At 51.3% G+C, this 26,069-nt stretch overlaps 1 protein-coding gene across 2 annotated transcripts; it reads right to left on the reverse strand.

The window, feature by feature from the left end:
* Positions 1 to 1,271: 1,271 nt before the first annotated feature.
* Positions 1,272 to 26,069, reverse strand: SLC25A42 (solute carrier family 25 member 42). 2 transcript variants are annotated; one of them, XM_080928906.1, is made up of 9 exons: positions 26,000 to 26,018; positions 11,844 to 11,936; positions 9,671 to 9,783; positions 7,515 to 7,620; positions 6,436 to 6,461; positions 5,906 to 6,072; positions 5,418 to 5,534; positions 4,873 to 5,024; positions 1,272 to 3,353 (listed from the first exon to the last, which is right to left on the reverse strand). In XM_080928906.1, exons 3-9 carry the CDS (start codon positions 9,749 to 9,751, stop codon positions 3,046 to 3,048), a joined length of 957 nt encoding a protein of 318 aa, XP_080785032.1. In that variant the 5' UTR covers positions 9,752 to 9,783; positions 11,844 to 11,936; positions 26,000 to 26,018; the 3' UTR covers positions 1,272 to 3,045. The 2 variants fall into 2 exon arrangements, with proteins under 2 accessions (XP_080785032.1, XP_080785031.1); XM_080928905.1 differs by lacking the exon at positions 11,844 to 11,936 and having other exon boundaries at positions 26,000 to 26,069.

Raw genomic sequence — 26,069 nt, forward strand, 5'->3', positions numbered from 1 at the left:
AAATGCTTCAGGTCACCTTCAGGGAGTCTCTGGTCCCCACTTCCCACCTTGTAGTAGGAGTGCTAGGATTACAGACTTGTGCTGTTGTCCCACTTTATGTGGGCTCTGGGGTCTTGAAGTCAGGTCTTCATGACTGCAGCAAGTATGGCTGATGTGTGTGTGTGTGGTATGAATCAATGGGATTTCCTTGAAGGTCTATCTGGAGTCTGCCTCCCAAACTGACCCTGACAATGGCTGTGGGAGCTTGTGGATGTCCCATGGGAATCGGGGATGGACGAGGAAAGAGTGATGCCGTGCAGGGGGCAGAAAAGAGCAGGCAATGCTGGAAAACAGGCTCTGCACTGGATTTCAAAGTGTAGGGACATATTCCCATAGGGTCCACCTCAGACGCTTGGCTGAGGACTGATTGGGGCCTGGGCTATGTTCCAGATCAAGGTCCCCGGGTTTCTGGCCAAAGCCTGTTTGCTGAGCATGATGGAGCATAGCTGACTCCAGAGGCAGGTGGGCCAGCCAGCGCTTTGCAAGAGCTAGAAGCCAGCCTGGATTATATATCAGATATGTAAATAAATCCGAGGCATTTTGTTGGCAGATTTAGCTACATGGTTACTGTATTCCTGGATCTTTGTCCTTTTTGGCACTGGCAAAGGAACCAGGGTCTTTTGTATAATAAGGGCTCCACCTCCAGCCGGGACCCCAGCCCCTCGTGGGGGATTCTAGGCTCAGGCTCTCCTGCCCCATTCTAATTCTCCATCTTTGACCATCAATTTCATTCCCAGTAGCCTGTCACATTAAATGGAAGATGCACAGGGCACTTGACAACACAGCTGGAATACTCAGCTCTTTCTCGAGATAGCCAGGGCCAGGAGAGATGGCTCAGCAGTGAAGAGCACTGGCTGCTGTTGCCGATGACTCAGGCTGTGCGAGCTTCCCACGTACCGGCTCATGATCTGTAAGTCTAGACTAAGGGTCCACCAGTCTCCTTAGGCACTAGGCATGTAGTTATACATTCCTGCAGGCAAAGCACCCACACACAAAATGCCTTTTTAAAGTACCAAATAGTGGCCATGTGGTGGTATATGCCTTTAATTCCAGCACTTGGGAGGCAGAGAGGCTAGCCTGGTCTACAGGGCAAATTTCAGAATAGCTAGAGCTACACTGAGAAACTATCTAGAAGATTTAAATACAAAACTGCTAAGTAGCTTCATCCTGTTTCAGGGCTGAAGTCCATAGGTTGGGGGAGGGGTGCAGAATTGAAGAAGTGAAAAGCAGGAGTTACTTAAATTTTTATTAAATATACTCTGTTGGCACAAATCTTTAAAATATATAAACATTATGTATAAACAAAGTGTCTTCATGGCATCAAAATAGAACTCCAGACAGGACGGTGACCATGGAGGAGGGCAGCCACAGGCAGAAAACCCCCGAGCCAGAGCTACTGGGGGCACATGGGGAAGCAAGGTGAGGGACCCATGACACCCTCGCTTCTGCCCAGCTGGTTGCCCGATACAGGGCTCTAGCCAACCATGCACGCGGTGCAACCTGCTGGGATGGCCCAGGAGCCTCAGTCACCTCCAGCCTCCTGGTGTGGGGTGCCCAGCCTCTCCATCCCCACGTGGGGCCAGGCAGGGGACAGAGTGGACAGTACACTCACAAGACGACAGTCCCTCTCAGTCACCTGACCTCAAGCTGCTGGGATGCCTGGGGACAGGTGGGGATGGCCCATCACCATCCGCAGAGGCAGAGAGATGGTGGAGCATCACAGGCACAAGGTAAGAAATACAGGACGAGCAAGGATTGCAGCAAGACCTGCAAGTGTCTGGGGGTCAAGCCACCCTGCTCAGGTCCCGCATGTGACATGGCCGCCATCCAGCTGTGGGATCAACCCCCAAGTCACCTCTGCACCAGAACCACATTGCACAGGGTAGAGATTTTGTGTGTGCAGACCTGGGGCAGGATAAATTGAAAACTAAAAACTAGAGGCAGGAGGACTGCTCTAAGTTGGAGGCTAACCTAGATAACACTGAAGAGTAGGATAGCCAAGGCTTCTAGTTGGGCCTGTCTCAAAGATCCTAAACCAAGAACCCCAGTCACCAGGTTCCTGTAACACCTAGGGAACCCCAGGAGGGTTCTCCTTGAGTCAGCTGGCTGGTGGTCCCTGGAGACCCTGGCCATTCCCTACTCCCCAGCCATGGATACATCTGCACTCATTCACACAGAAGAGCCACCCATCTTGGGGGGCTTCATGTGGCCTAATGAATGACAACCCTGACGGGTACTATGGCCCCACAGAAGGCCTGGAGTTCTGGCTTGAGCAGTCTCAAGAGCCTGGGCCTACCTCCATGGTGCTGTGCATTGGGCCTGCATGCGGCCTGACTGGTGTGCCCTGGGAGACGCCCCCAGTGAGTGATACCCACATGGGCATTTTTGGTGGGTCTAAACTTGACCCCCTGCCTGGTGGCCATGGGGCCTCCTGGGAAGGTTAAAAGCCAGGTAGTTGGCAACGGTCAGGTGCAGCCCTCGGAAATGAGATGGTCACAGTGCTCTGGGGAAAAAGCATTGTGGGCAAGAGCAACCATTTGTCAGCTGGGAGAGGATGGGAGAGGTGGAGGACTGAGGGACACAAGTACAGCCACCACTGAGCAAGCTGTGATCCTCCAGTGCATGGCTTTAAAGGAACAGCTGTCACATCTGCAAGCCAGGCACGGTCATAGCAAGAAGGGATGGGCTCTGAGCCTGGTGTGCCAGTAGGCACTAGAATCAGCAGCAGCACGTCAGAGGACACAGGGCCAGAAAGTGCACTTGACCCATTAGGGGCCTTTGGGTGATGCCTCAGGAGATTCACCAGCCAATAGCGAGGAACTGAAGGGAGAGGACAGCCAAGGTCCAACCATCACAATGTCACACCCTGAGGGCCAGCACTTCGCTATGGGCCGCACAGCCCCAAGCCCGGTCCCGCCCTCCTGCCCATCCTCAAGGTAGCTCAGAGCTGCCAGCACACAGCTGCATGCCCTTATCTGGCAGCTCACCATTCACTGTGGCATTAGCCTAGCTCTGCAGCCGGCGCAGCAGGATCTGCATGAGGTCGAAAGTGGTGAAGCTGATTCCCACGGCAATCGGGCCCTTCAGCCAGTTCATGCTCAGGCCCTTGTAGAGGCCCCGCACCGCACCTTCCTCACGTACAATGGCCCGTAGTGTGCTCAGGATGGAGCCGTGCTGATGGCCTGTGACACCTGCTGTCTGCATGCGCCGCCGCACCACGTCCAGAGGGTAGGAGGCTGACTGCCCGATAAGGCCAGCACAGGCCCCGAAGACCATGCGCTCAAAGGGGTAGGGCTGCGGTCGGCCACTGTACTCTGCAGGGCAGAGGGCACATGAGTGCCACACTTGCAGAAGAAACTAAGGCCCCGCTTCCTGGCCACCCTTTCTTAGTTTCGATGCTGGGAATGGGACCCAGGGGCTTGTGCATGCCAGATCCATGCTCTGATCATTGACCACTCCCTCAACTAACATAGCACACACTTTGCAACATTGGGACTTAAAAGATGGCCCAGGTTACATGTGCAGCACCCTCAGCTATGGGGATAAGGGTCCCCATCCTGCAGTTTTCAGTGCCCCATCACCTGTGGGGATGAATCCCAAGATTCTCCATGGATGCCTGAACCCTTAGGGTACAGAGCTATAGTTTCCTCCTACATGAGGACTTGCCTCTGCCTGACTTCAGTAAGCTAATGAGGGCTGTGGCAATGTGCAGGGACAGCTGTGTGAATGTATTCTCCATCTTAGTGTCCTGCTGGGGACTTCGGGGCATCTACCTCTCCATCTAGAGCCCTAGCACAGCCCACACAACAGGAAAAGAACAGATAAACTTGCTGCTGTGGACTCAGATCACAGCCGCCAGGGATCAACAACCACCTGGTGCAGGCTCAAGGAACCTCTGACGACAGGTTCAATTGTCAGTTGGTGTTCTGTGACAAGAGTGTCAGTGGACAGCCCAGGCTGGCCTGAGTGGGACAGCAGGCACGGGCCAGCACACCCAGCTAGACTGAACGGGTTTTAACATCCTGCATCTGTGCTGTGTGCAAACTTTCTTCTTGAGACTGTTGCCAGCTGAACGCAGTGTGACAACTGTGTGCACAGCATCTCCACATCCAGGCAGCCTGTCTTAGTGCCGAGGGTGAGCTGTGGGAAGGGGCAGGCTCTGCACAAGCACTGTGCCACTGAACACAAGGGATGCCGGCCCCGTGGGCTAGGGATCCTGAGGGTCCAAGACACCGTCCACACAGATAGGCCACTATCTTCCCAAGCAATTGAGGGTTTGATACAGTCTTGTTAGGTGACACAGGCTGGCCTTGAGCCTATAGTAATACTCCTTCGTCATTCTCCCTGAATGCTCAGATCACAGGTGCAACCACCACTCCTGGATTCTGAAACCATTTTCGGAGTGCAGCCCATAGTCCCAGTGAGAGGCCCCAACTTCTCTAGATCATTACTGTCCAATAAAACACTGGGGGGAGGGGCTGTTGCTTGTCTGCAGGGTGCTTCCCTCCAATGCAGGAGGCCCTGAGTTTCATCCCTAGCACCTCATGAATGTGTGAAGCAGGCCTGCGAGCCCAGTGCGGAGGGAGGAGAGAGAGGCAGTTTAAGGTCTTGCAAACCTGAGGCCAGCCCGTGTTACACAGTACACCCCTCCTAAGTAGCTGAATGAAAATGAATGCACAGTAAAGGTTACAATTAAAGCTCCTGGGTTTCACTAGACAGGATGTCTTTGAACTGGGCTCTGGATCCCTGCCTGACCTCCTAAGGCTCTGGATGACGGAGAGTCCACAGGGACAGTTCCCTGAGGTCCCATCTCTTCTCTCCACCTCTCCTTACCTCGGTGCAGGCTCTTCAATGACTCGTACGTAAAGAAGCTGAGTCCAGCGTAGGGAATGACACCCAGCACAGTGGGTGTGAACCCGAAATAGAGGGTCTTCAGTCCTTCCTCTCTTGAGATGCGGATGAAGACATGAAAGATGTTGCTGTACCTACAAAGACCATGTGACAGGTCTTGGTGCCTGCACCCCATCACTCCTCCTGTCCAGGCCAAAGTGAGGGTTTCCATGGAGATAGCACCATCTGCCCTGCATCCCACACTGCAGTCACTCAGCTGGCCCCAGTGCCTTGTGCATGTGCCAAGCAGGTGTCCTACTCCTGAACTGCTAAGTACTGCAGCTGGCCTCAAACTCATAGAGATCAAACTGCCTCTGCCTCCTGAGTGCTGAGATTAGAGCACACACCACTCTGCCCAGCTGCCCTTAGGTATTTTGTCTAGAACAAATGATGCTTTCTGGAACTCTGCAGAATCTCACACACAGCAGGGATCCCCAGTGAGCACCCCACATACAGCAGTGCCAGCATGAACCCTGTGGTAGACTCACATCTCCTTGGGTGTCACAGCCATCCTTGCTCTGACCAGGTCCAGAGGGTACGTGAGGGAAGCCGCGGTGGTTCCTGCCAATGCACCAGCCAGAAGGCGTGGCCATGGGGGCAGGGCTCTGTGGACAGGCAGAATAAGTTGAGACCTAGGTAAGGACAGTGGATGCCCACTCCTCAGCCTGGTGGTCATGGAGCAACATAAGAGGATTCCAAGTGGCTGAACTGATGGGGTTTCTTAGGCCAATACCAAATGTTAGCTTGTCTCTCTCCCTGTCTGCAATAGTGAGCTATCTTCCCCAAGGCTGGGGCTACCTGGTGCCCTGCACCACTGGGAATCAGATCTTAGCAGAGTGATAAGCGAATGAGAGTTGAGGGGAAGGAAGAGGGAATGGGGCTGAGTGAAGAGGGCAATGAATCAGGAGCACAAAGCTGGTGTGTGGGATGGAGGGGAGGGGCAGGACCAGGTGGACAGGAAACCAGCAAGCCTCACTCTCCACGAAAGCCATAGTAGTGGCCCAGGATGCGCTTGTATTCCTCGTGTGCGCTGAACTGGATGGCTGCATACGGAATCACTCGCACCATGGTGGCCGAGTTCCCACGCCATAGGCTGAGGAAGCCCTCGTTGAGGTAGGTGAAGTAGAGGAGCCGGAAGGCCTCCTAGGGAAGACTGGGAGTCAGAACCTCTTTGCCACAACGCTGGCCCTGAGCACACCATGCAGGCAGTGCCCTCAAATGCAGTGCCCTCAAATGCAGTGCCCCTTTACCAGGCCTGCCCAGCTAGTAGCAGCCTTAGCTGTGATCACCCACACTTCCTGAACCCTGTTCTCAGTTCTGCTCAAATGCTGGATGCTGGTGATTGACAGAAATGGGGGTGGGGGAAGCCACACCACATGGCTGCTGGTCTAAGCATTCTAGTTTAAAGGTAAAGTCCATAGAAAGGTAGACTGCAAAGTCTCACCTGTCCCTAGGAAACCTGCTCTCCCAGGCCACCCGATCCACCCAGTCCCTCTAGCAGCTCACCTTGGCAGAAAATCTTTTTGAAGACACTGGAACAAACAAAAGCAAAGAGACCATGAGATGTGACTGTCAAGCCCCTGGGTCTGGGTCCTGACCTGTGCTTGGGGCTGGGTGTGAGCAGTGGACAGGAATGCAGAGGATCCTGCCTAGGCCTACCCTTGTTCTTCCTTCCCCAGGAAGGGCAGTGGAGCCAGCACCTGGCACCTTAGGACAGCCAGGGGCTGTGGGGCTGAGGGGCTGAGTATTGTGGACACACACTCGGGACGAACTCCAGTTCACTGACTCCGCTGCCCGCAAACCTGGGTCTCATCAGAATAAGTCCCAAGGTTGTCTGGGTCTGCCCTCTGCTCCTCCAGGCCCACCCCAACACGAGTGCACTAGCACTCTGTGCTACTCCAGGCTTGCCTCGATCCACACTACATGATTGTCTTCAGTCCTGTATGAGGCAGGAGGCTGAGCTATGTAGGCCAGGATTTGAGAGTAAGGAGAGCATCTGGTGTGGCCAGTGGACAGCACCACCCCAACCCCTGTGTGAAGCCTTCTTGAGCCTCAGCAGGGAATCACCACCCAGGGCCTGGTGCAGTAAGCAGGTGACACGAACTGTGGTTGCACACTGAGGCGCAGGAGCAGTGGATGGCCCTCTCCCGACAGACGAAGGAGGTTGCCACCATCTGACCATCAATAAGAGGCCTAGCCTCACTCAGGCCTAGCTGGCCCAACACAGTTTAGCCAGAGAGGGACATGGGTTCTAGGCTATGTCCCCCAAATTACATCCACATCCTCAGGAGGTCTCTGGGAAGGTGACTGAGTTTGGAAAGAAAGGCTTTGTTGGTGTTGCAGACTCAAGGTGCTGGAAGGTGCCCTATAGCAGTGACTAGTGTCTCTAAAGAAAACAGGGGCTAGGTGTGATAGCAAACACAAGAGACTTAGGAGGCTGAGGCAGGAGGATTACTGTAGATTCAAAGCTGACCTAGACTACAGCTGAATGTGAATCCTGTCTTCTGAGACTTGTATTTGTGGTTGAGGGGAAGGTGCTGCCTGGCCACGTCCACACTGCCCAAGGGCAGGCGCACGGCTGTTACCTTGGAAGATGATCTTGGTCCGGTCCAGGGGGGCTACTGCTGTCTTGGCGAGTGCACCGGCCAGGGCCCCAGACAGCAGGGAGCTGAGCACTTGCCTGTGGTCTCTCTGCAACAGAACTCCAGGTTAAGGTCTCAAAAGCAAAGTGGTCAAGGCCTCATAGAGGCTGGAGAAGTTTCTCATCAGGGGGACCAAGACTCAGAGAGGTACCAAGTACCTTTAATGTTTGTGTTCTTATGTGTACTGATGTGTGTGGAGGCCAGAAGTCAGCATCAAATGTCCTTACCATTTTTCGTCTCTCACTGGGCTGATTCAGCTAGACTCAACAGTAAATAAGCTCCAGGATCTCTCGTCTCTGTGCCTCCCTCCCTAGTGTGGCTCACAGACACAGGCCGTCACGGTTCCATGTGGGTCCTGGGGGTCTGAACCCGAGTCCTCAAGCTTGATAAACACCTTCTTACTGACTGAGCCACCTCCCCACCCTTTTCTCTCGATTCTTCTGCTTCTGCCTCCTGAGCACTAGGACTAAAGGTATGTGCCCTGTAACTGTCCTGTGTGCCCTGCAACTGTCCTGTGTGCCATGTAACTGTCCTGTGTGCCCTGTAACTGTCCTGTGTGCCATGTAACTGTCCTATGTGCCCTGTAACTGTCCTGTGTGCCATGTAACTGTCCTGTGTGCCATGCACATAACCTTCATTTTCCCTAATTTGAGATAGGGTCTCGTTCCATAGTCCCAACTGTCTTTAATCTTGCAATCCCCTTGCCTCAGCCACCCAAGTGCTCCGACAGCAAGTAAGCACTACTCTCTCTGGCCCACTTCTCTTACAGTCTCCTGAGCCTTAGTATTGTTTGAAACATTGCTCAGCCTTGTGCAGTCAGCCTCTTGCAGTGAGGGTGACAGTTACCCTACAAGATGTCCCAAACCATCTTCCATCTTTCCAGTTTTCATGAGTCCTGTGTGAATCCCTGGCTCCCTATCCCTACCCTGTTTGTATAATTGTAGTGTGGCATTTTGGAGCCATCTTGGGGTGGGGGTAGGGTTTCTCTGTATAGCTCTGGCTATTTATCTGCATAGATCCTGGAACTCACTCTGTAGACCAGGCTGGCCTTGAACTTAAAGATCTGCCTGCTTCTGCCTCCAGAGTGTTGGGTTTAAAGGCATGCGCCACCACTGACCAGCTGAGATTTTGGAACTGAGTTTACAGGTGTGTACTGTGCCCAGCTGGTAGCTGCCCCCTGCATGGAACAGCCATAAGGGCAGAGCAGCACACAGCAGTGGTCAGCAGGCAATGCTGGGGCTCCTGCGGTCAGCAAGGATACAGATCCTTTGAATTCTGTCAGGCAATCAACTAGTCTCTGAAGGACTATGCCTAATCATCCCATTAGTACTGAGTACTAAGTACTCCAAGCTGGCCCTGGTGAGTATATCCTCTTGTCCCCCTTGCAGTCCCAGGTGCCTCTTGTAACTCAGGGAAAGGTCATGGGGTGCTGCCAGCTCAGCCACAGACACCACGGACTTTGAGACTGTAGATGTAGTTCCTGACAGGACCTAGGGAGGCCCGTGGCTGTGCCAGCCTGCATTAGGTCCAACAGGACATCCACTGGCGGCGGAAGTCCACAGGTTGGGCTGAGATGGCTGCCATGCTGTTGTTGATGCTTTTGAGGTGGGTTCTGCTTACAGTGCAGGCTGGCTTGAACTGTGACCCCCGGCCTTTGACCCTGAGTGCTGCTGGGGCGACAGCCTTGGGAGAAGCTGGCACCCCTGCTCCGCACTCATCAGCTGTCTAGTGCTGCCCACAGCTATGGGCGAGGTTGGGCGGCACCTCACGCAGCAGGCACCCTTATTCATAGTGAGCACAGCATCAGGGAGTGAGGATGGCAGGGACGGCACTGTGCTCTGTGACCCGCAGGGAGCCCCAGAGATCATCCTACAGCCATGGTCCTAGCCTGGGAGGTTGAGCCTTTCACAGGGTCCCATAGAAGATGTCCTGCATATCAGATGTTCACATGATATTCATAACAGCAGCAAAATTACAGTTATCAAACAGCAACAAGATAATGTTATGGTTGGGGGTCACCACATGAGAAACCGTATTAAAGGGTCATAGCATTAGGAAGGTCGAGGACCTCTGTCCCCCAGGGAGAAGGCACTACTTGCCTTTGAGGAGACGGCCCCGGCCAGGACGGCCTCAGCATCCTCTCGCAGGTGCACCGAGCCTTCCTGCACACCATTACCCATCCCAGGCGTGCTGGACAGCGGGAGGCTCAGTCCTGAGGAACAAGAAGGGCTGGGTGAGATGAGACAGACTCAGCAAATGGTGACTATCCAGCCAAGGGTAGCTGTTGACTTCTGAGGCTCATCTAGGCCAGTTCCAATGGCCTTTACCTCATGTGACTCTTGGCTTTCCATCCTCACGAGGGCGAGTCTGAGGCCACAGTGCCCTGGGTTGATAGTTTTGTCATAACAAACATTTTTCTTTTCTGTTACTTGTATATTGCCATCCACAGTCTTTTTTTTTTCTGAATTAGTGCTAGCAGACCAGAGAGGGTAAGAGTCTGCCTGAGGCCACACAGCAGGGAGGAGAAAAGCAGGACACTCTTCTGATTATCACCATGGCAAGAAATGGAGGTCAGGGGACCTGTGTGTCCAGAGACACCTAATGCCAGCACCCCCACCAGTCCAGAGTGGTCTAGACCCAAGAGTTCCATCCACAGACATATTGGAAACATTATTGTTTTTCTCCTATACCAGCTGCCTGTTTCTGCAGAAAGAAGTCATGTGAAGCCTGCTCCCCGAACTCTACCTAAGACTGAGCACAGCGCAGCCAGCTGTGCTCAGGCCCCACCATCTCGGGTCATTGGCCCTCAGGGAAGCAGGGATGAAGGACAGGAGGTGCTAGTGTGCACCACTGGTCTCTAAGGTCTCAGTTTCATGGTTTTTCACCATCTCATCACCAGGCGTGGTAGTACAGGCCCAACATACTACCAATTTGTGAGGCTGAGGCAGAAGGACCCGAGTCCAAGGCCAGTAAGCTTAAGGTCAGCCTGGGCAACAGTGAAAACATAAGGCAGTGCTGCTGAGGCTCGGCAGGAGAATGCTGGCCTAGGACCCATCACTGAGGGGTTGCTGTGGCTCATCACTCAGTGGGACATCACTGGCCTAGCATACTTGATGCTCAAAGCTAAATCCCCATTGTGGAGAAAACATCAAATAAAACAGGGCAGGAGTGTGTCTCAGTGGCAGAGCTTGTGTGTGCCTGACACAAGAGGTCTAGGACACCATCTCAGAACCAACAAATAAAAGTACAAATGCATGAAATAATGTGACCAATACACAGTACAAGTGGTGATCAGCAGCCGCAGACCAGAGCTGCAGCAGTAAGGGCGGCAAGAGCACAGGCTGTGACACAGCACACTCTACTCTGCCGTCCATGTGGGCCCAGCCCACTGTGGGTGCCATCCCTGAGCAGACAGTCCTGGGTGCTACAAGAAAGCAGGCTGAGCTGAGGGTGGTGGCACACACTCTGAATTCTAGCCCTTAGGAGGCGGAGAAAGGTAGATCTCTGTGAATCTGAGGCCAGTCTGGTCTACATAATGAGTTCTAGGACAGTGTCACCCTGTTTTGAGAAGGAAAGAAAGGAAGAAAGAAAGGACGGAAGGAAGGAAGGGAAGAAAAGGAAGGAAGAAGCAAGCCAGCCTGAGGCTGGGAGAGGAAACATATACATGAGTCTGTAAGCAGCACCCCAAGGCGCTCCAGGACGACAGCTGGAAGGGGATGAGGGCAGGAGTGGTGACCTAGAATCTCCAGGACCCCACTCTCATCCGAGTGCCTGAGAGAACTCTTCAGAGCACGGAGCCCTGAAAACACACGCAACTCCACAGATCTTATGTGGTGGAAGGAAAGACCCAACTGCTTCAATGTCCCCTGACCTCCATGTGTACACTTGATACACGCAATCCCCACATGCATACATGTAGCTAAAATCTTAAAACAAATGGAAGTCCTCAGGAGGATGTGCAGGCTCTCAAAGGTGCTGGTGCATATGTGAATTTTGGGGGCCCTGGTGATGGCTGTGCTCCACTGTGTGCACCCCTCTAGTGTGATGTAACCAGAGGGTCTTCCCCTTCTGCTGTCTCTAAAACCTATCACCCAACGGCACTGTGAGACACAGGACACACATGATGGAGGGACTGTTACACAAATGCATGTCCTTGCCTAGCACATGAGACTGACAATAATAGCACTGCCAGGAAAAAAGAGTTACTTCAAAGTTCAAATACGAGCTTACATAAAACAGGTCTGAAGCCAGACATGACTGTGCACACCTCACCTCAGCACATGAGTTCAAGGCCAGCCTGAGACACATGAGACCATGTTTTCTTTGTGGTAGAGCTGCTCATTTGTAAGGACTTGAGTTCCATTCCTAGAGGAATGATAGATAAGACAGACAGAATATGTATAGATGATAGGTGATAGATAGATAGACAGACAGACAGACAGACAGATAGATAGATAGATAGATAGATGACAGATAGGTAGGTAGGTGATAGGATAGGAAACAGGAAATAGATCAGACTCTGTCTCTGAAACCCCAATGAGAATGTGTACTCTGAGTCTAGCCCCTGAGTGCAAACCCGCCCACCACAGGGCTTTACCGAGCAGTTGATGAGTTAGAAAGTTATGCTCCTTATAAAGCCAGGAGTGTCCTGAAAACCATCCGGACTCAATGACACTACCAGCCCTATGTAGTGATAACATCACCCATGCTGCAGCCTGGGTACCTATCTGTCTGCACATTCTGGGCCGCAGCCCGCAGGGCTCAGCTCATGTCTCCCCAGGAGGAATGACAACAGCCTGAGTTATCTATGACACACCCCAGAGGATGAGGCAGAAGGATCACAAGCTCCATATGCGTATGAGCCTAAGCCATAGTGACATGTTTTCTCACACAGAGAGAACCAAACAGGTGAAAGGCTATTTCTGTCAATATTTAGCGGAGGATGCCTAGGCAGGCTCAGCACCAGCCAGTGATGTAGGCTCGCTCTGGAACAGCTGACTTCCAGGCTCACTTGTGTATCCTCAGTCTCTGTATGGAACTGAGCTACCTCCCAAGGAGGCCCGCTCTGTACAGAAAGCTGTGCTCATGAACCGCCAACCGCCACGCAAGCTGGGCTTATGTGAGGAGCCAGGATGGGTACCGAGGATGAGATAAAGTCCCATGAGGATGTGGCAGGGTGGCTGCTGCCGGGCTCCACCTACAGCACCTTAAAAAAACTACCAAGGGGCTGGAGAGATGCTCAGCAGTTAACCCTGCTGGCTGCCCTTGCAGAGGACCCAGGTTTCATTTCCAAGCAGCCACATGCTGGCTCACAAACACTTGTAACTCCAGTTCTAGGGGACTGGACACTCGTTTCTAGCCTCACTAGGCACTGCACACATCTGATACACAGACATTCATGCAGGCAAAACACCCACAGGCATAAAAATAAAATTAAAAGTAAGCAGCATTCAGTGCTGTAAAGAAATGAAACCAAGGGCCTGGGTGGCAGCTGAGCTGGTCGAGTGCTGGGCCAGCAGCGGGGGAGCCACAGGGTCTGACATCAGTACTCCACAGACAGGTGCAGCGGGGAACCTGTTACCCCAACACTCACGAGGCTCAGACGTGTTTACCACAGGTTCAAGGGCAGCTTGGGCAGCAGAGTGGGAAACTATCTCAAATTAATAAATCAATAAAATGAAGACAAGTGGGTGAAGTAGAGGCTGAAGAACTAGGCTAAGTGAAGACCAGCAGCCCCTGGACCACGTGAGTCAGGGGCTGAATTTCGGATGTGTGTGGCTGTTGAGAGACTGGCCTGGTCACCCAGCTCCACCTGCACCATCTTGTCAGGCCTACCTTTGGGGCAGTATGATCACACCAGGGTACATACAGTGGGCTAAGGGAGGGACCCTTCTGCAGGGCTTTGTGCTAGCTGGCTTCCTAGGAGACCGTCTTGGCAAGGCATGCACTTACCCTCACCAGCTCCTCTGCTCTAACCAGGTCTCCGAGGCCTTTGGTGAAAGGGTACCCTCGGCTTCTATGCTGAGGATGAGGATGGGGTCAAGATACATATTGCAGATAGGATGAAAGAGCAGCTACTGTCTGTCAAATGCCAAACCCACCCTTACCTCAACTGCCTTAGCTGAAGACTGTTAGGTCTATTTTACAGATGAAGAGTTGGGAAAACTCTGATGAGCATGAACCTAAAATCCTCCAGTGGGGCTGTGAACATGGCTCAGGGTTAGAGTTTCTGCCTATGATCTCCCAGTGTTGGGGGACATGGCTCAGGGGTAGAGCATCTGCCTAGAATTCTCCAAGGACTGGGTTGTGGGGTAGGATAACATTCTAGACCATGAATGGCTGCCCTCCTCTCCTCAGCATCCTAAAATTTACAAAACAAAAACAAAAAACAAAAAAAACCAACCATCTGTATAAGAGGCAGCTTTGGCCTGTTGGGAGGAGGGCAACAGTGACGGAGACTCCACGTGTGGTTACTGGGCACATGGTTGCTCACTTGCCTGCTACTGAGATATCGTCCTTTCTTTCCAGAGAAGCTCAGTCAAGCCTAGCACTGGACTCCAAAGCGGCAGGAGATCTCTTACCTAGGAGTCTAGCCCTGTCCTAGAAAACCACATGTTCCTTAATTAAGCCTTCACTTGTCCCAGAGGAACAGCCACAGGGTGGGGTTGGGGGTGAGGGTTGGAGTGGGGTGAGAGGCATGGACATCAATTCCCAAACAACCAGACAGAACATAACCCTGTCCCAGGCAGTGTCTTGAGCAGTCCAGTGTCCTGGACGCAGTCCTCCAGCACAGCAGGAGCCCCTCTCCTAGCTCATGTCTCGGGATGGGGACAGTTAGTGTCCGGACCACCAGGTTGAGGACTGGTTAAGCTGCCCCTGCTGCAGGCTCCTGCCACAGGCTGCCTGGTAGAGGAAAGGGGAACCCGCACGTGAGGGACTGCAGCCAGGACTCCTACCCTTGGCATGAAGACACCCGAGCCTGTTGGCTTTCACAAGCCTAGAGGAAGCCACCTCTGAGAGAGAAATCTTGGGGCAGGCAATGGCACATAATGGAGAGCCAATTCCTGGCCTATGCAATGTGCTGACCCCCGTCTCCTGTGCTACCAAACAGCCTGTCGCCATAACCTGGGAGGCTGATGTAGGAGGGTCAAATTCAAGGTTTGGGCTCTAGATAGAAAGACCTTTTCTCAAGTAACAATAATCACTCTGTCCCCAGTGAGGCACAAGACAAGACCTTGTAGGAAAGGAAGAAAATCAGATGAGCCAGCTGGTGTTTTGGAGATCCTGTCCCCAGACAAAGCTGGGTGGGGTTTGGCTAGACATGCCAGGTCAGGACGTGCTGTGATCCCTACACCCACACTGGGATGTTTGGACTCTGTAGAATGAGCCTCACCATGTGTGACGCTCTGTTTCCCAGCACCAGCCAGTTAGGTCAAGTAGACAGTGACCCACGGTGACTTGAAAAGCAAACACGGAAATTGTCTACAAGAGCTGAGAGTGTAGGCAGCTTGCTGAGCAGGCACCAGGCCAAATACAACGAGCATCGGCACTGAGCATGCTCAGTTTCCTAAACAACATAATGGGCTAGCTCTGCTGATTTCTGCACTGTCCTGTATCCCGTCACTCAGGGAGGACACACTCAGGTTTTAGGGAAACAATACACCACTATACAGAAGGGGCCTAAGCTGAGGGTTTGGTGACTGGGAGAGGGAAGAGGAGCAGATGACAATGCTAGAGCCAAGACTCATATATGACAGCAGATGGCAGTGTTGTCAGTCTGTCACTGTAGTCACAGCTGCCAGGCTTTGTTGGGGATGTAAGCATGTATCGGTTACATACTGCCCCAAACCATCCCATTCTCTTCCTGGACCTATGTTGCCTCCTGTCTCCTCTCCTCAGCCTGATGCTCAAGACCTGATGGCCACGAGGACACTGGCTGTGTCCTGCCCTTCTCCCAGGGCTGGACAGGTCAGCTGTACTCTCACAGTAAGCCCAGGAGGACACAGCATGGTCCTGGACCTCCAGTTAAGAGAAGGTCCGCTGAGCATCTCCTGGTCAAGTGGCCACGCTGTCATCTCTGTGTTCTGCTCTCTGGGATCACTTTGCTCTGGGGCAGGGTGAGGCCAGATGACTATGGAACAGAAAACACATTGACCTATATACCCCACATTAGTTTATAAGAAAAAGTATCTTCTATGCCGTTTTTTTGTTGGTTGGTTGCTTACCCCCACACCACCCACCATGAGACAGTGTTTCTCAGTGTAACAGCCCTGGCTGGCCTGGAACTCACTCTGTAGACTGGGCAGGCCTCAACTCGGGGACCCTCCTGCCTCATGAGTGCCTACAAACAGTCCAGCACTGAGTGACTTCATTCTTCTCCACTATTCCTCTCTGGTGGGTGATGGGGCAACAGCTCATAGAACAACAATGTCGGGGTGCAGGGCCAGGTGAGGAGCACACATCTACCATGGGGGAGAACCTGGGTTCCATTATCAGCACTCTTTACTGTCAGACCCTGGCTACCCACCCACATCTGTGCCACTGTCTGAGGGCTGCAGCGAGCCCCAATCTGTATGTGAAGAGGCACCTTTTCAGTGACAGGGTTTCCAAGCCTACGCTGGGTCCTGCAGCGACAGCCATCAGAAGCCAATTACCATCTGTCTGCCAGCAATAAGAGCTGTTTTCTTTTCTAGATCATAGAGTTTGGTGCGTCTGGCATGGTGGCTGTTGCTTGCTAACCCTGCCTACCTGCCTGCCTGCCTGCCTGTCTCAAAGATAGACAGGAGGGCTGGAGAGATGGCTCAGAGGTGAAGAGCACTGACTGTTCTTCCAGAGGTCCTGAGGTTCAATTCCCAGCAACCACATGGTGGCTCACAACCATCTGTAATGGAATCTGATGTCCACTTCTGGCTGTGTTTAAATACAGCTACAGTTTACTCATATACATAAAATAAATAAATCTTTAAAACAAACAAGCAAACAAACAAACAAAAAGATAGGCAGAAGCTCCTCACTCCATACTCTGAGGACTGACTGTCACCCTGACTGCAAACTGTAAGCACGCCTCACAGTCACATCTCAAAAGACCCAGACAACCTGGTCATAGCACACCTGCCAACCCAGCACTTGGAGTCTAAGGCACAAGTTCAAGCACAGCCTGGGTGGGATACATGGCAAGTCCCAAGCTTAGGCAACACAGCAAGACTCCTTCTCAAAGATGAAAAGGTGCATGTGTACGGACAGTGGCAAGCAGAGACAAGCTTGGTGGGAGAGTGCTTGTCTCTGGGTTCCAGCTCCATTACTGAGAAGAAAAAAGAATGAAAAGGGAAAAGGAAAGTCCAGCGAGAGAGACTTGCTGCCAAGCCTAATGCCAGAGCTCAGTCTCTGGAACCCACCAGAACTGAGGACTGACTCCTGCTGACCTTTGACCTCCACAACATACACGCCCTCCCCCACCACACAAATGAATAAGTCACTGTCCTCTGCTCTCGCCCATCCACACAGTCACCACACGGGGTACAGAACAGTGATGCACCTGGCCACTCAGTTACTCAATGGACAGGTAGCTAAGTTACCTGGACGTACTCAACTCAACATTTTCTACATCCTCTGAAGCTCATCCTAAAAATCCCATCTTCACTGTTCCCAGCATTACCTGTGCCCTGAGTAGTCAAGTGACTACTCCTTTCTGCTTGATCCCCACTGGGGGGCTGGGAGGGTCCTGGAAGGGCCCAGATGTGCAACACTTACCATGGTGCTTTAGCCTGCCCAGCCCTGTTCCTACCGTGTGCACATCTCCATTGCTGCTCTTCATTATGCTAACCCTGCCCCAGATAGGGGCAGCTCATACTGCCACATGTGACGTCTCTGTACTTGTTTCCCATCTGTCACTATATCGCTGGGCAAGTGATGTGTGCTGCAAGTATTCACCCTAACAAGGAGGCAGGCAGGTCTGACAACCTTTGACAACCCACGGGCCATGCACCTCCCCAGTGCTCCTCTGCCATCTTCCTGCTTGTTTGTTTTTGAGACAGGTCATACTCTGTGGTCCTGGCTGGCCTTGAACTCAGAGATCCTTCTGCCTCTGCATCCCCAGCACTGGGTCTGAGGGAATGTGCTTCCATGGCCAACCTTTTGAGAAAGGGTCTTAGCATGGCCTTCAATGTGACTATATAACCGAGGATGCCAATGAACTGCTGATCCCCCTGCCTTCCCATCCTGTTCCCAGGAGGAACATGGTGGGAGGTGGGAACTGGGATGGTTTCCCCCAGGGTGAGATGAGGAGGATGAAGTGGCTGAGGGCCAGGGCCTCTATAGTCCACCCTTGCACTGAACTGCTGGGCATTTCCAAGGCTAGTGATCACAGGATACAGGAACGTTCTGGGCAGGAATCCTAACGCCAGCCTAGACTTGCTGAGAGCCGTAAGTTTACTACACCCACCAACTCTGCAGAAAAGAAAGCCACACCTGAGCAAACTGTGAGTGGTCATCTGTCCCAACCCAATTCTGTGTTACGACACTGCACAGCACTTACAGCTTCTAACTGACCTAGGAGGACCTGTAGCCTCTGGACCTAGCGAGCTCAGGCCTGACACCACAGCTACTCAGAGGGCAATAGCAGGAGGATCAAGTACAAGACCAGAGGCTGGACAGACAGCTCTGAGGTAAAGAGCACTAGTTGTCCTTGACGCCCGAGGTTTGACTCCTAATGCACATGGCACCTCACAACCATCTGCAGTTCCAGGATATCTGATACCAGGATCTGACCTCTGCTGGTACCAGGCATTGTGGGAGGTGCATAAATATATACATGCAAGCAAAACATCCACACACAAAAAATAAAGAGTTCAAGGCCAGCCTGGACTACAATGTGAGACTCGTAGCTCATACATAGCCCAATGGGAAAACACTTGCCTCACACACACAGTGCCCTGGGTTCCACCCCCAGAAGCACAAAAACAAAGGCAAGAGGTCTATGGGGGAAGCCGGGCATGGCAGCATACAGCTGGGACCCAAGTATTGGGAAGGTTGAGGCAGGAGGATAACAAATTCAAGGGTAGCCTGGTCTACATGGTGAAACCTTGTCAGAAAGGAAAGAAAGAAGAAGGGGGGGGGGTGGAGAAAATGAGAGGGAAGGGAAGGAGAACAGACAGAGACACCAAGATTTAGGGAGCAGCATGGGATTCTGGAAGTCCTTGACATGACACAACTAGCTCATTCTCTGACTAGAGAATGTGTGTCTGTCTGTTTTGAAACAGGATCTCAAGTAGCCCAGGCTGGCTCCAGCCAGGTACATAGTAAAAGATGACATTAAATTCCTGATCCTCCTGCCTCATTCTCCCAATTCTGAGATGCTGAGTGCTAGAGGCTCACACCCAGATGTCTTTGATAGTTGTTTAAAAGCAAAGTCTCCCCATGTGGGCCAAGCTGACCTTGAATCTCTGGGCTCCTCCTGCCTACCCCTCCTCAGTGCTGGAGTCACAGTTGTTTTCCCTTGCCTGGCCGAGCCCAGTTTCTGTCGCAGGATGGCTTGTGAGAGGAGCCATCCCACCTCTGCTGCAGCAGGCTTTAGAGGCCTTGTCCACACCCCTGCACTCAGTCCCTGGAGTAGCCATCACAGACTGCCGTGTCTCAGGTGATGTGAGAGTGAAGAGAAGTGTCTTCTGTTTGGCTGGGAAGTCTGGTGGACATGTTGGCAGGACAAGATCCCTCTGGAGACTCAGTATAGTCTGTCCCAGGCCTGGTGGCTGCCAACAGCCCTGGGGGTGGGGGGGTTGGCTTATGGCCAAGTCGTATCCTGCTGACCCTCTCTCTCACAGGTGTTTCTGTGACATCTCTCCTTCTCCAGAGGATGCCAGGTATGAAGTTCTGGACATCCCTTGGATACACTCAGAAACCCTTGTGGATGCCTCTGGTGATGCCAACCATAGCACTTACATTCCTCCCTCTATGAGCACAAAGTCGGGCAAAGTCTCCTATGTAAGTCAGAACAGTAAACTTTTCTTTTGTGTCTTTTGAGAGATCTTGCTCTATAGCCCAGGTTGGATTTGAACTTAGGGATGCCCTAGCCTTTGCCTCCCAAGTGCTGGCTTGTGGCACAGAGAAAGCTTAATAGCCAACAATGAAACAATGGAACAATGAAGTGTAGTGAAAGTTGTGTCCTCCTCTGCTCACAAAACAAAAGCTTCTGGGATGTAAGCACAGCTGCAGATGGTGCCTCAGTAAGAAAACAGATGTCTGCAGGCACATTTAAAATAGCACAATGACCCGGGAGAACCAAGAGGGACAACAGCTTAGTTCTCCACCCTGTTACTGGTTACTTTTTAAAATATACTTTCTTCTCATATGACATGATACTTTTCTTTCTATCTATCTATCTATCTATCTATCTATCTATCTATCTATCTATCTATTTATCAGTCCATCCATTCATTCAGACAGGATCTTTTTGTTTTCTTTTTTGAGACAAAAGCTGTATAAACCTGGTTGTCCTGAAACTTACTCAATAGAACAGGCTGCCTCTACCTCTCCAGTGTTGAAATTAAAGGTGTGTACCATCATGCCTAGTTTTTTTCTTTCTTTTTTTGTTTTGTTTTATTTCATGTCTGTTTTTGAGACAGGATCTCACTATGTAGCACAGGCTAGTCTGGATATCTACCCTTCTGCCACAGCATTCTGGAGTCAGACATATAGCACCACCAAAAGATTTTCACGTCTTAGACATTTAATACTTAAAATTAGAAACGCATTTCTGGAGCTGAAGAACTGGCTCGTTAAAAGCACTGATTGCCCTTTCAGAGGACAGGGTTCCATTCCCAGCAACCACATGGCAGCTCACAACATCTGTAACTCCAGTTCCAGGGAATCTGACCTTTAGGCCTCTCCTGGCACTGGGCAGCCGAGGTGCATAAAAACATGAGGCAAAAACCTCACAGACATAAAATAAAAATAAAATATCTTAAAAAAAAAAAAAAGACAAACCTTTTGACTGCATTTCTGAGTCTAGGAAGACAGCTTAGTGGGCACCAGAGTTCTAGATACATGAGAGAGCTCAGAAGTGAACAGGGAAGGGGATGCTACCAATTGTGATCCCCAAGTTCCACCTCCAGGGCCCACACAGCTGAAGAACCAACTCCCACAAGTCCTCTGTCTCCATCGACACCTGCTCACTGTCACATGCACCCCACTCATACATACACCCCATTCTCTCACAAGTAAATACATGAATGTAACTTAAAAGCTGGAGCTGGAGTGAGCCACCATGCGAGTGCAGGCAGCCCAGCTGAGCCTTCTGAGAATGTAGCCCCAGCCTGCATCTACTTGTCGCTTGGACAGTCTCACTGCTTTGCCATACTGGCCTGGAACTCTTCATACAGACAAGGCTGGCCTTCAATACATAGAGATCCGACTGCTTCTGCTTCCCAGGAACAAGCTTAGGCTGCAGACACCCTTACCACTAAGTCATTTCACCAGCTTTCAAAGAAATTGGTATTTTGTAGCTGGGCAGTATTGGCACACTCCCTAATCCAGCACTCAGGAGGTAGAGACAGGCGAATTCTAGACAAGTCTGGTCTACAGAATGAGTTCCAGGGCAGCCAGGAATAAGGAGAAAAACCCTGTCTCACAAACAAATGAACAGATAACAAATGGGGCTGGGAGCATAGCTCCTGGTAAAATACTTGCCTAGTGGCCACTAATCCCTGGCCTTCATTCCAGCATCAAACAACAGGTGGATAGTTCTTCTTGTGTGTGCATGGGTATATGCACAGAATGCATGCATGTTTATGTGCATATGTCTTTATTTACACACGGGTGTCCTTATCAGGTGCCTCCCTCAGTCACTTGTCACCTTGTCTTTCCCAGAACTTGGCAGGTAGAGGCAGGAGGAATTAGACACTAAGGCCAATTTCAACTACATAGGTAGTTAGTTCAAGGCTGGCCTCAGCTACATTAGACTCTGTCTCAAAAATCAATCAATAAGGGCTTGGTGTGGTTAAACATAACTTTATTCCCAGCTCCCAGGAAGCAGAGGCAGTCAGATCTCTATGCACTGGAGGCCATCTTGTCTATATGGGAAGCTCCAGGCCAGTACCTGAGGACACAAGAAGACAGTGTCAGATCCCTGCAGAGCTGGAGTTACAGATGCTGTGAGCCACCAATGGGTGCTGGGAATTGAACCTGCATCTCTGCAAGAACAAAGGTGCTCTTAACCGCTCATCTCACTCTAGGTCAGTGGTTCTCAACTAGTGGATCACGACTCCTTTGGGGTTTACATATCAGATATCCTTCATAACAGACATTTATATTATAATCCATAAGAGTAACAAAATTACACTCACAAAGTAGCAACAAAATTCTATGGTTGGGGTCACCACAACAAGAGGAACTGTATTAAAGGGATGTGACACTGGGAATGTTGAGAAACTGTACTAGCATTATTTTCTCCCACTGGCTTAGAGCTTGAGATGTTAAGTTGGGCTGGGAGGCCAGCAAGTCCCAGGGATTCACTGGCCTCTACCTCCCCACCCTGGTGTTCCTCATGTTTGCATCAGAAGTACTGTAGTCAGCCACCTTCCCAGCCTCACTGTTGTTCTTCTTGGGGTGCCTTATCCTAAACTATCAAGGCCAGAGTTGGAGTACTGTTCGGGGTCAGAGCACTTGGCAAACATAGGTGATTTTCATCTTCTATGTTGAGGGGAAAACCAATCCCAGCATCCACACCCCAGGACGACAGGTCACACCTTGACTCCTTTCCATGATTTTTCTTTGCACTTTGCAGAGAGGGACTGTGAGATACCCTGACCTTTCACCTCACTGTGGAAGAGGATCCAAAGTTTGTTGTGAAGCCTGCTTCCTGAGCCAGGACATTGAAAGGGACAGATCAAAGGCTTTCCAGGCCTGCCACAGGGACAGGCCTGAGCCCTTAATCCTGTCTGAACTGGCTACTGGAGGAAGCAGGCCTTCCACCTTCTCCTGGAGAGAACAATGGCCAGACAGTCTCCTTGGCCTGGCCCTGGCACCTGAACTAAACATGTAGACAGGGTGCTGAGGGGCCACACAGCTGGGGCCTGGCCCACCCATGCACAGTCACACTGGCTGCTCTAGAGGCAACAGCTTAAAGAACCACCAATGAGAGGCCTGCTGCTTATCTGGCCTCATTGCAGCAAGAGCCTATGCAGATCCCATAGTCGGCTAGAATCTTGCTATTTTGTTTGTTTGTTTGTATGTGTGAGTATACTATAGCTGTCTTCAAATATACCAGGCAACTCTTATAAAAGATAACATTTAATTGGGGCTGGGTAGCAGGTTCAGAGATTCAGTCCATTATCATCAAGACAGGAGCACAGCAGCATCCAGGCAGACTGGGGGTGGGGGCTGGAGGAGCTGAGAGTTGTACATCTTCACCCAAAGGCTGACAGAAGAAAACTGGCTTCTAGACATCTAGGATGAGGGGCTTAAAACCCACACCTACAGTGACACACTTTCTTCAACAAGGCCGCACCTCCAGATAGCACCACTCACTGAGCCAAGCATATTTAAAATCACCACAGCCACCATGTGGTTGCTGGGAATTGAACTCAGGACCTCTGGAAGAGCAGTCAGTGCTCTAAACTGCTGAGCCATCTCTCCAGCCCAATCTTGCTATTTTTGATATGTTTTTTTTTTTCTTTGCTTGACACAGGGTCTCAAGTAACCTGAAAAGACCTTGAACTTTCTGTGTAGCAAACAATGACCTTGAACTCTTATAATCCTGTCTCCCCCTTCTAAATGCCAAGATTTGGTAGTGGGCATAGAACAGGCACTTCTGGGGATATTTTTGTTGTTTTGTTTTATTGAAACAAGGTCTTACTATATAGTCCAAGCTGGCTTCAATATTGTCTAACCTTCCCTCATCTGGGACTACAAGCCTTACACTATACTCAAGTGATTATAACTATTGTTTTGTTCTAATGGGTCTTGCTATGTATTGTAGGCTGGCCTTAAAACTCATTACTCTCAGCCTCAGTCTCCCTGGTCCTACGTCACAGGAGTGCATAGCATGCCTGACAATACTGATTTATTGGAAATGGTCTCACTACGTAGCCTTGGTTGTTCTAAAACTCATTACATAGACCAGGCCAGCCTCAAACTCACAAAGACCATCCTGCCTCTGCCTTCCAAGGGCTGTAATTAAACATACCATTGCTAGCATATCCTGATTTTTTAAACTACTTGTATCACTTATATCATCAATATCTAATTTTATGTGCACACTCTATATATGTGTGTAAAAAAGAATGTGTACAAAGGGGCTGAACAGATGGTTCAGCAGGTAAGAACTCTCACTGCAGGCAAGCTTGAAAACCCAAGTTCAAATCTCTAGCACACATGTAAAAAGCCAGGCATGGTTGCTGAAGCAACACCAGACATCCTCCCCTGGCCTCTGTGTGTTTGTGTGCCTTATTCACATACACTACACTCATACACACAAATATATGCACACAGCTCATATAACTGTGTGTGTGTGTGTGTGTACATACTCTACACACGTAATTTTCTTTCGCAAAGCTGGAGCGAAACCCAAGGTTTTGAAAATACTAAGGAAGTATTCTACTGCTGAACTTGACCCCATGACCTTGCTTGAAATCAGATGGAAAGTCCCAAAGGCTACATTTTCCACAGGAGAAGCTGAAGGTGACATGGCCAGGAGGAACATTCTGGCACTATCTTCAGTGAAGGGAGAGACCACTGAGAGTGACAGCACTGGGCCAGCCTCACAGAAAATAAGACCTTTACTGATTTTCCACAACAAAGTCACAGTTTTCCTCCTATGCTACACACATGGAAACTGGACTCAGGAGAACTAAAAACATGCTAGAAAAATCTTCCTTCCCCAATTCAGGCCCCCACCTTTTTGCATTGAAGCTTTAAGCAGTTGAAACATTAGCCCTCCCAACTCTAAGAAGTATTTCCTTACTGCTGAACTGCAGCAAGGAGCTTGGGCAGGTCACAGAGAAGGCCTGGTCTGACCGCAACCAACACCGCCCCAGATGTTCAGCACCCCCACCCCCACCCTCCAACCTCCACACCCGTCAAAGCCTGGAGACTCAAGCTCAGGCAGCCACCTGGGGCTGTCCCTTCCAGCTAAGCATTTCCGGATTCAATCAGTCACGACTAGGGAGAGATGCCTGGGAATGGGGTGGAGTATGGTAGGGGCGCACCTCCTCCACTAACTCCAGAGAGATAAACACCAGCAACCAGTCTTTGACAGGAGGTGGCTCACACACAGGGCTCAAGGGGAACAGGCAGAGCCTGCTGCAGCATTTGAGGGCTTCAGACTTCTGGTTGGTGATATGGGGATTGCTCTGAGCATCAGGCTGAGGGGATTATTCTAAGTCCAGAAATGACTGGAAAGCTGTCCAGCCCTGGGCTTTTTGTTTATTTGTTACTGGTCTTTGAGACAAAGTTTTTGTGTAGCCCAGGCTAGACATGAACTCCAGACCCCCCTGCTTTCACTGCCAATTGCTGAGATGACAAGTGTGTAACCCCATACTTGGTTTATGTGGTGCTAGGAGCAGAACCCCCAACTTCAAACAAGCACTCTACTAACCCAGCTCCAGTCTCATCAGAGGACAACTTTTGGCAGTCAGTTCCCAAAAACTCAGTTTGCTGAGCTATCTCACCTGCCCTATAGCACTTTATGAGTTCAAGGACAACCTGGGTTATAGCGCAAGACCTTGACTCCAAAACTAGTCAATCAATAAATACAATAAAATGAAAAACTAGAAATAAATAAAACAGTGCTGTTAAAACAATATCAGAGCAAGGTGGTAGCACACAGCATTACTCCAGGCTCTTGGGAGGCAGAAGCAGGGAGATCTCTGTGAGTTCCAGGCCAGCTGGCTCTAAACTGTAAAACTCTGTCTCCAAAAACAAACCACCAACACACACAGGGGACCAAAAGAAAATAAAAAATTTAAAACGGCAAGTTAGGTGGACTTTGCTTTGGGAGTGAAGCGATGGTTGCCTGACGGAGACGGGGAGAGGCACGCAGGTGCACGTGTGTAGCAGAGAGCAGCTGCAGCGGGGTGGCACCAGAAGCTTGCACCCGAGGCTTCCACCCGGGTTCCGAAGGAGGGACACACAGCGGGCTGAAGAAGATCGGGTCAGGGAGGCAAGCATGTGGGGTGCGTAAGCGGTCACGTCGGCCTCATAGGGGTTGTCACCCGCAGGGCAGCTCGGTGTGAAATCGAGATTCGGCCTGGCCGTGGGGACCCCGAGGACGCGCGAAACTCAGTGTGTGTGAAGGGATCTGTCACCTCTCCGCGCTCGCGACACTGCTGTCACAACGAAACGGCCCCATGCCGCGCTTCATCCCAGCCCGGGCCGCGAGAACCCTGCCACCCAGCGTCTCCCCCTGGCGCCTGCACCCTTTGGGTCACGCTCACCTGCCCGGACGCGTCGCCGCCGCCGCAGCTACTGCCACAGCCGCCTCAGCCGCCGCAGCTCCGCCTCGCG

The sequence above is a fragment of the Micromys minutus genome (assembly GCF_963924665.1).
Source record: "Micromys minutus genome assembly, chromosome: 14".
Taxonomy (NCBI): domain Eukaryota; kingdom Metazoa; phylum Chordata; class Mammalia; order Rodentia; family Muridae; genus Micromys; species Micromys minutus.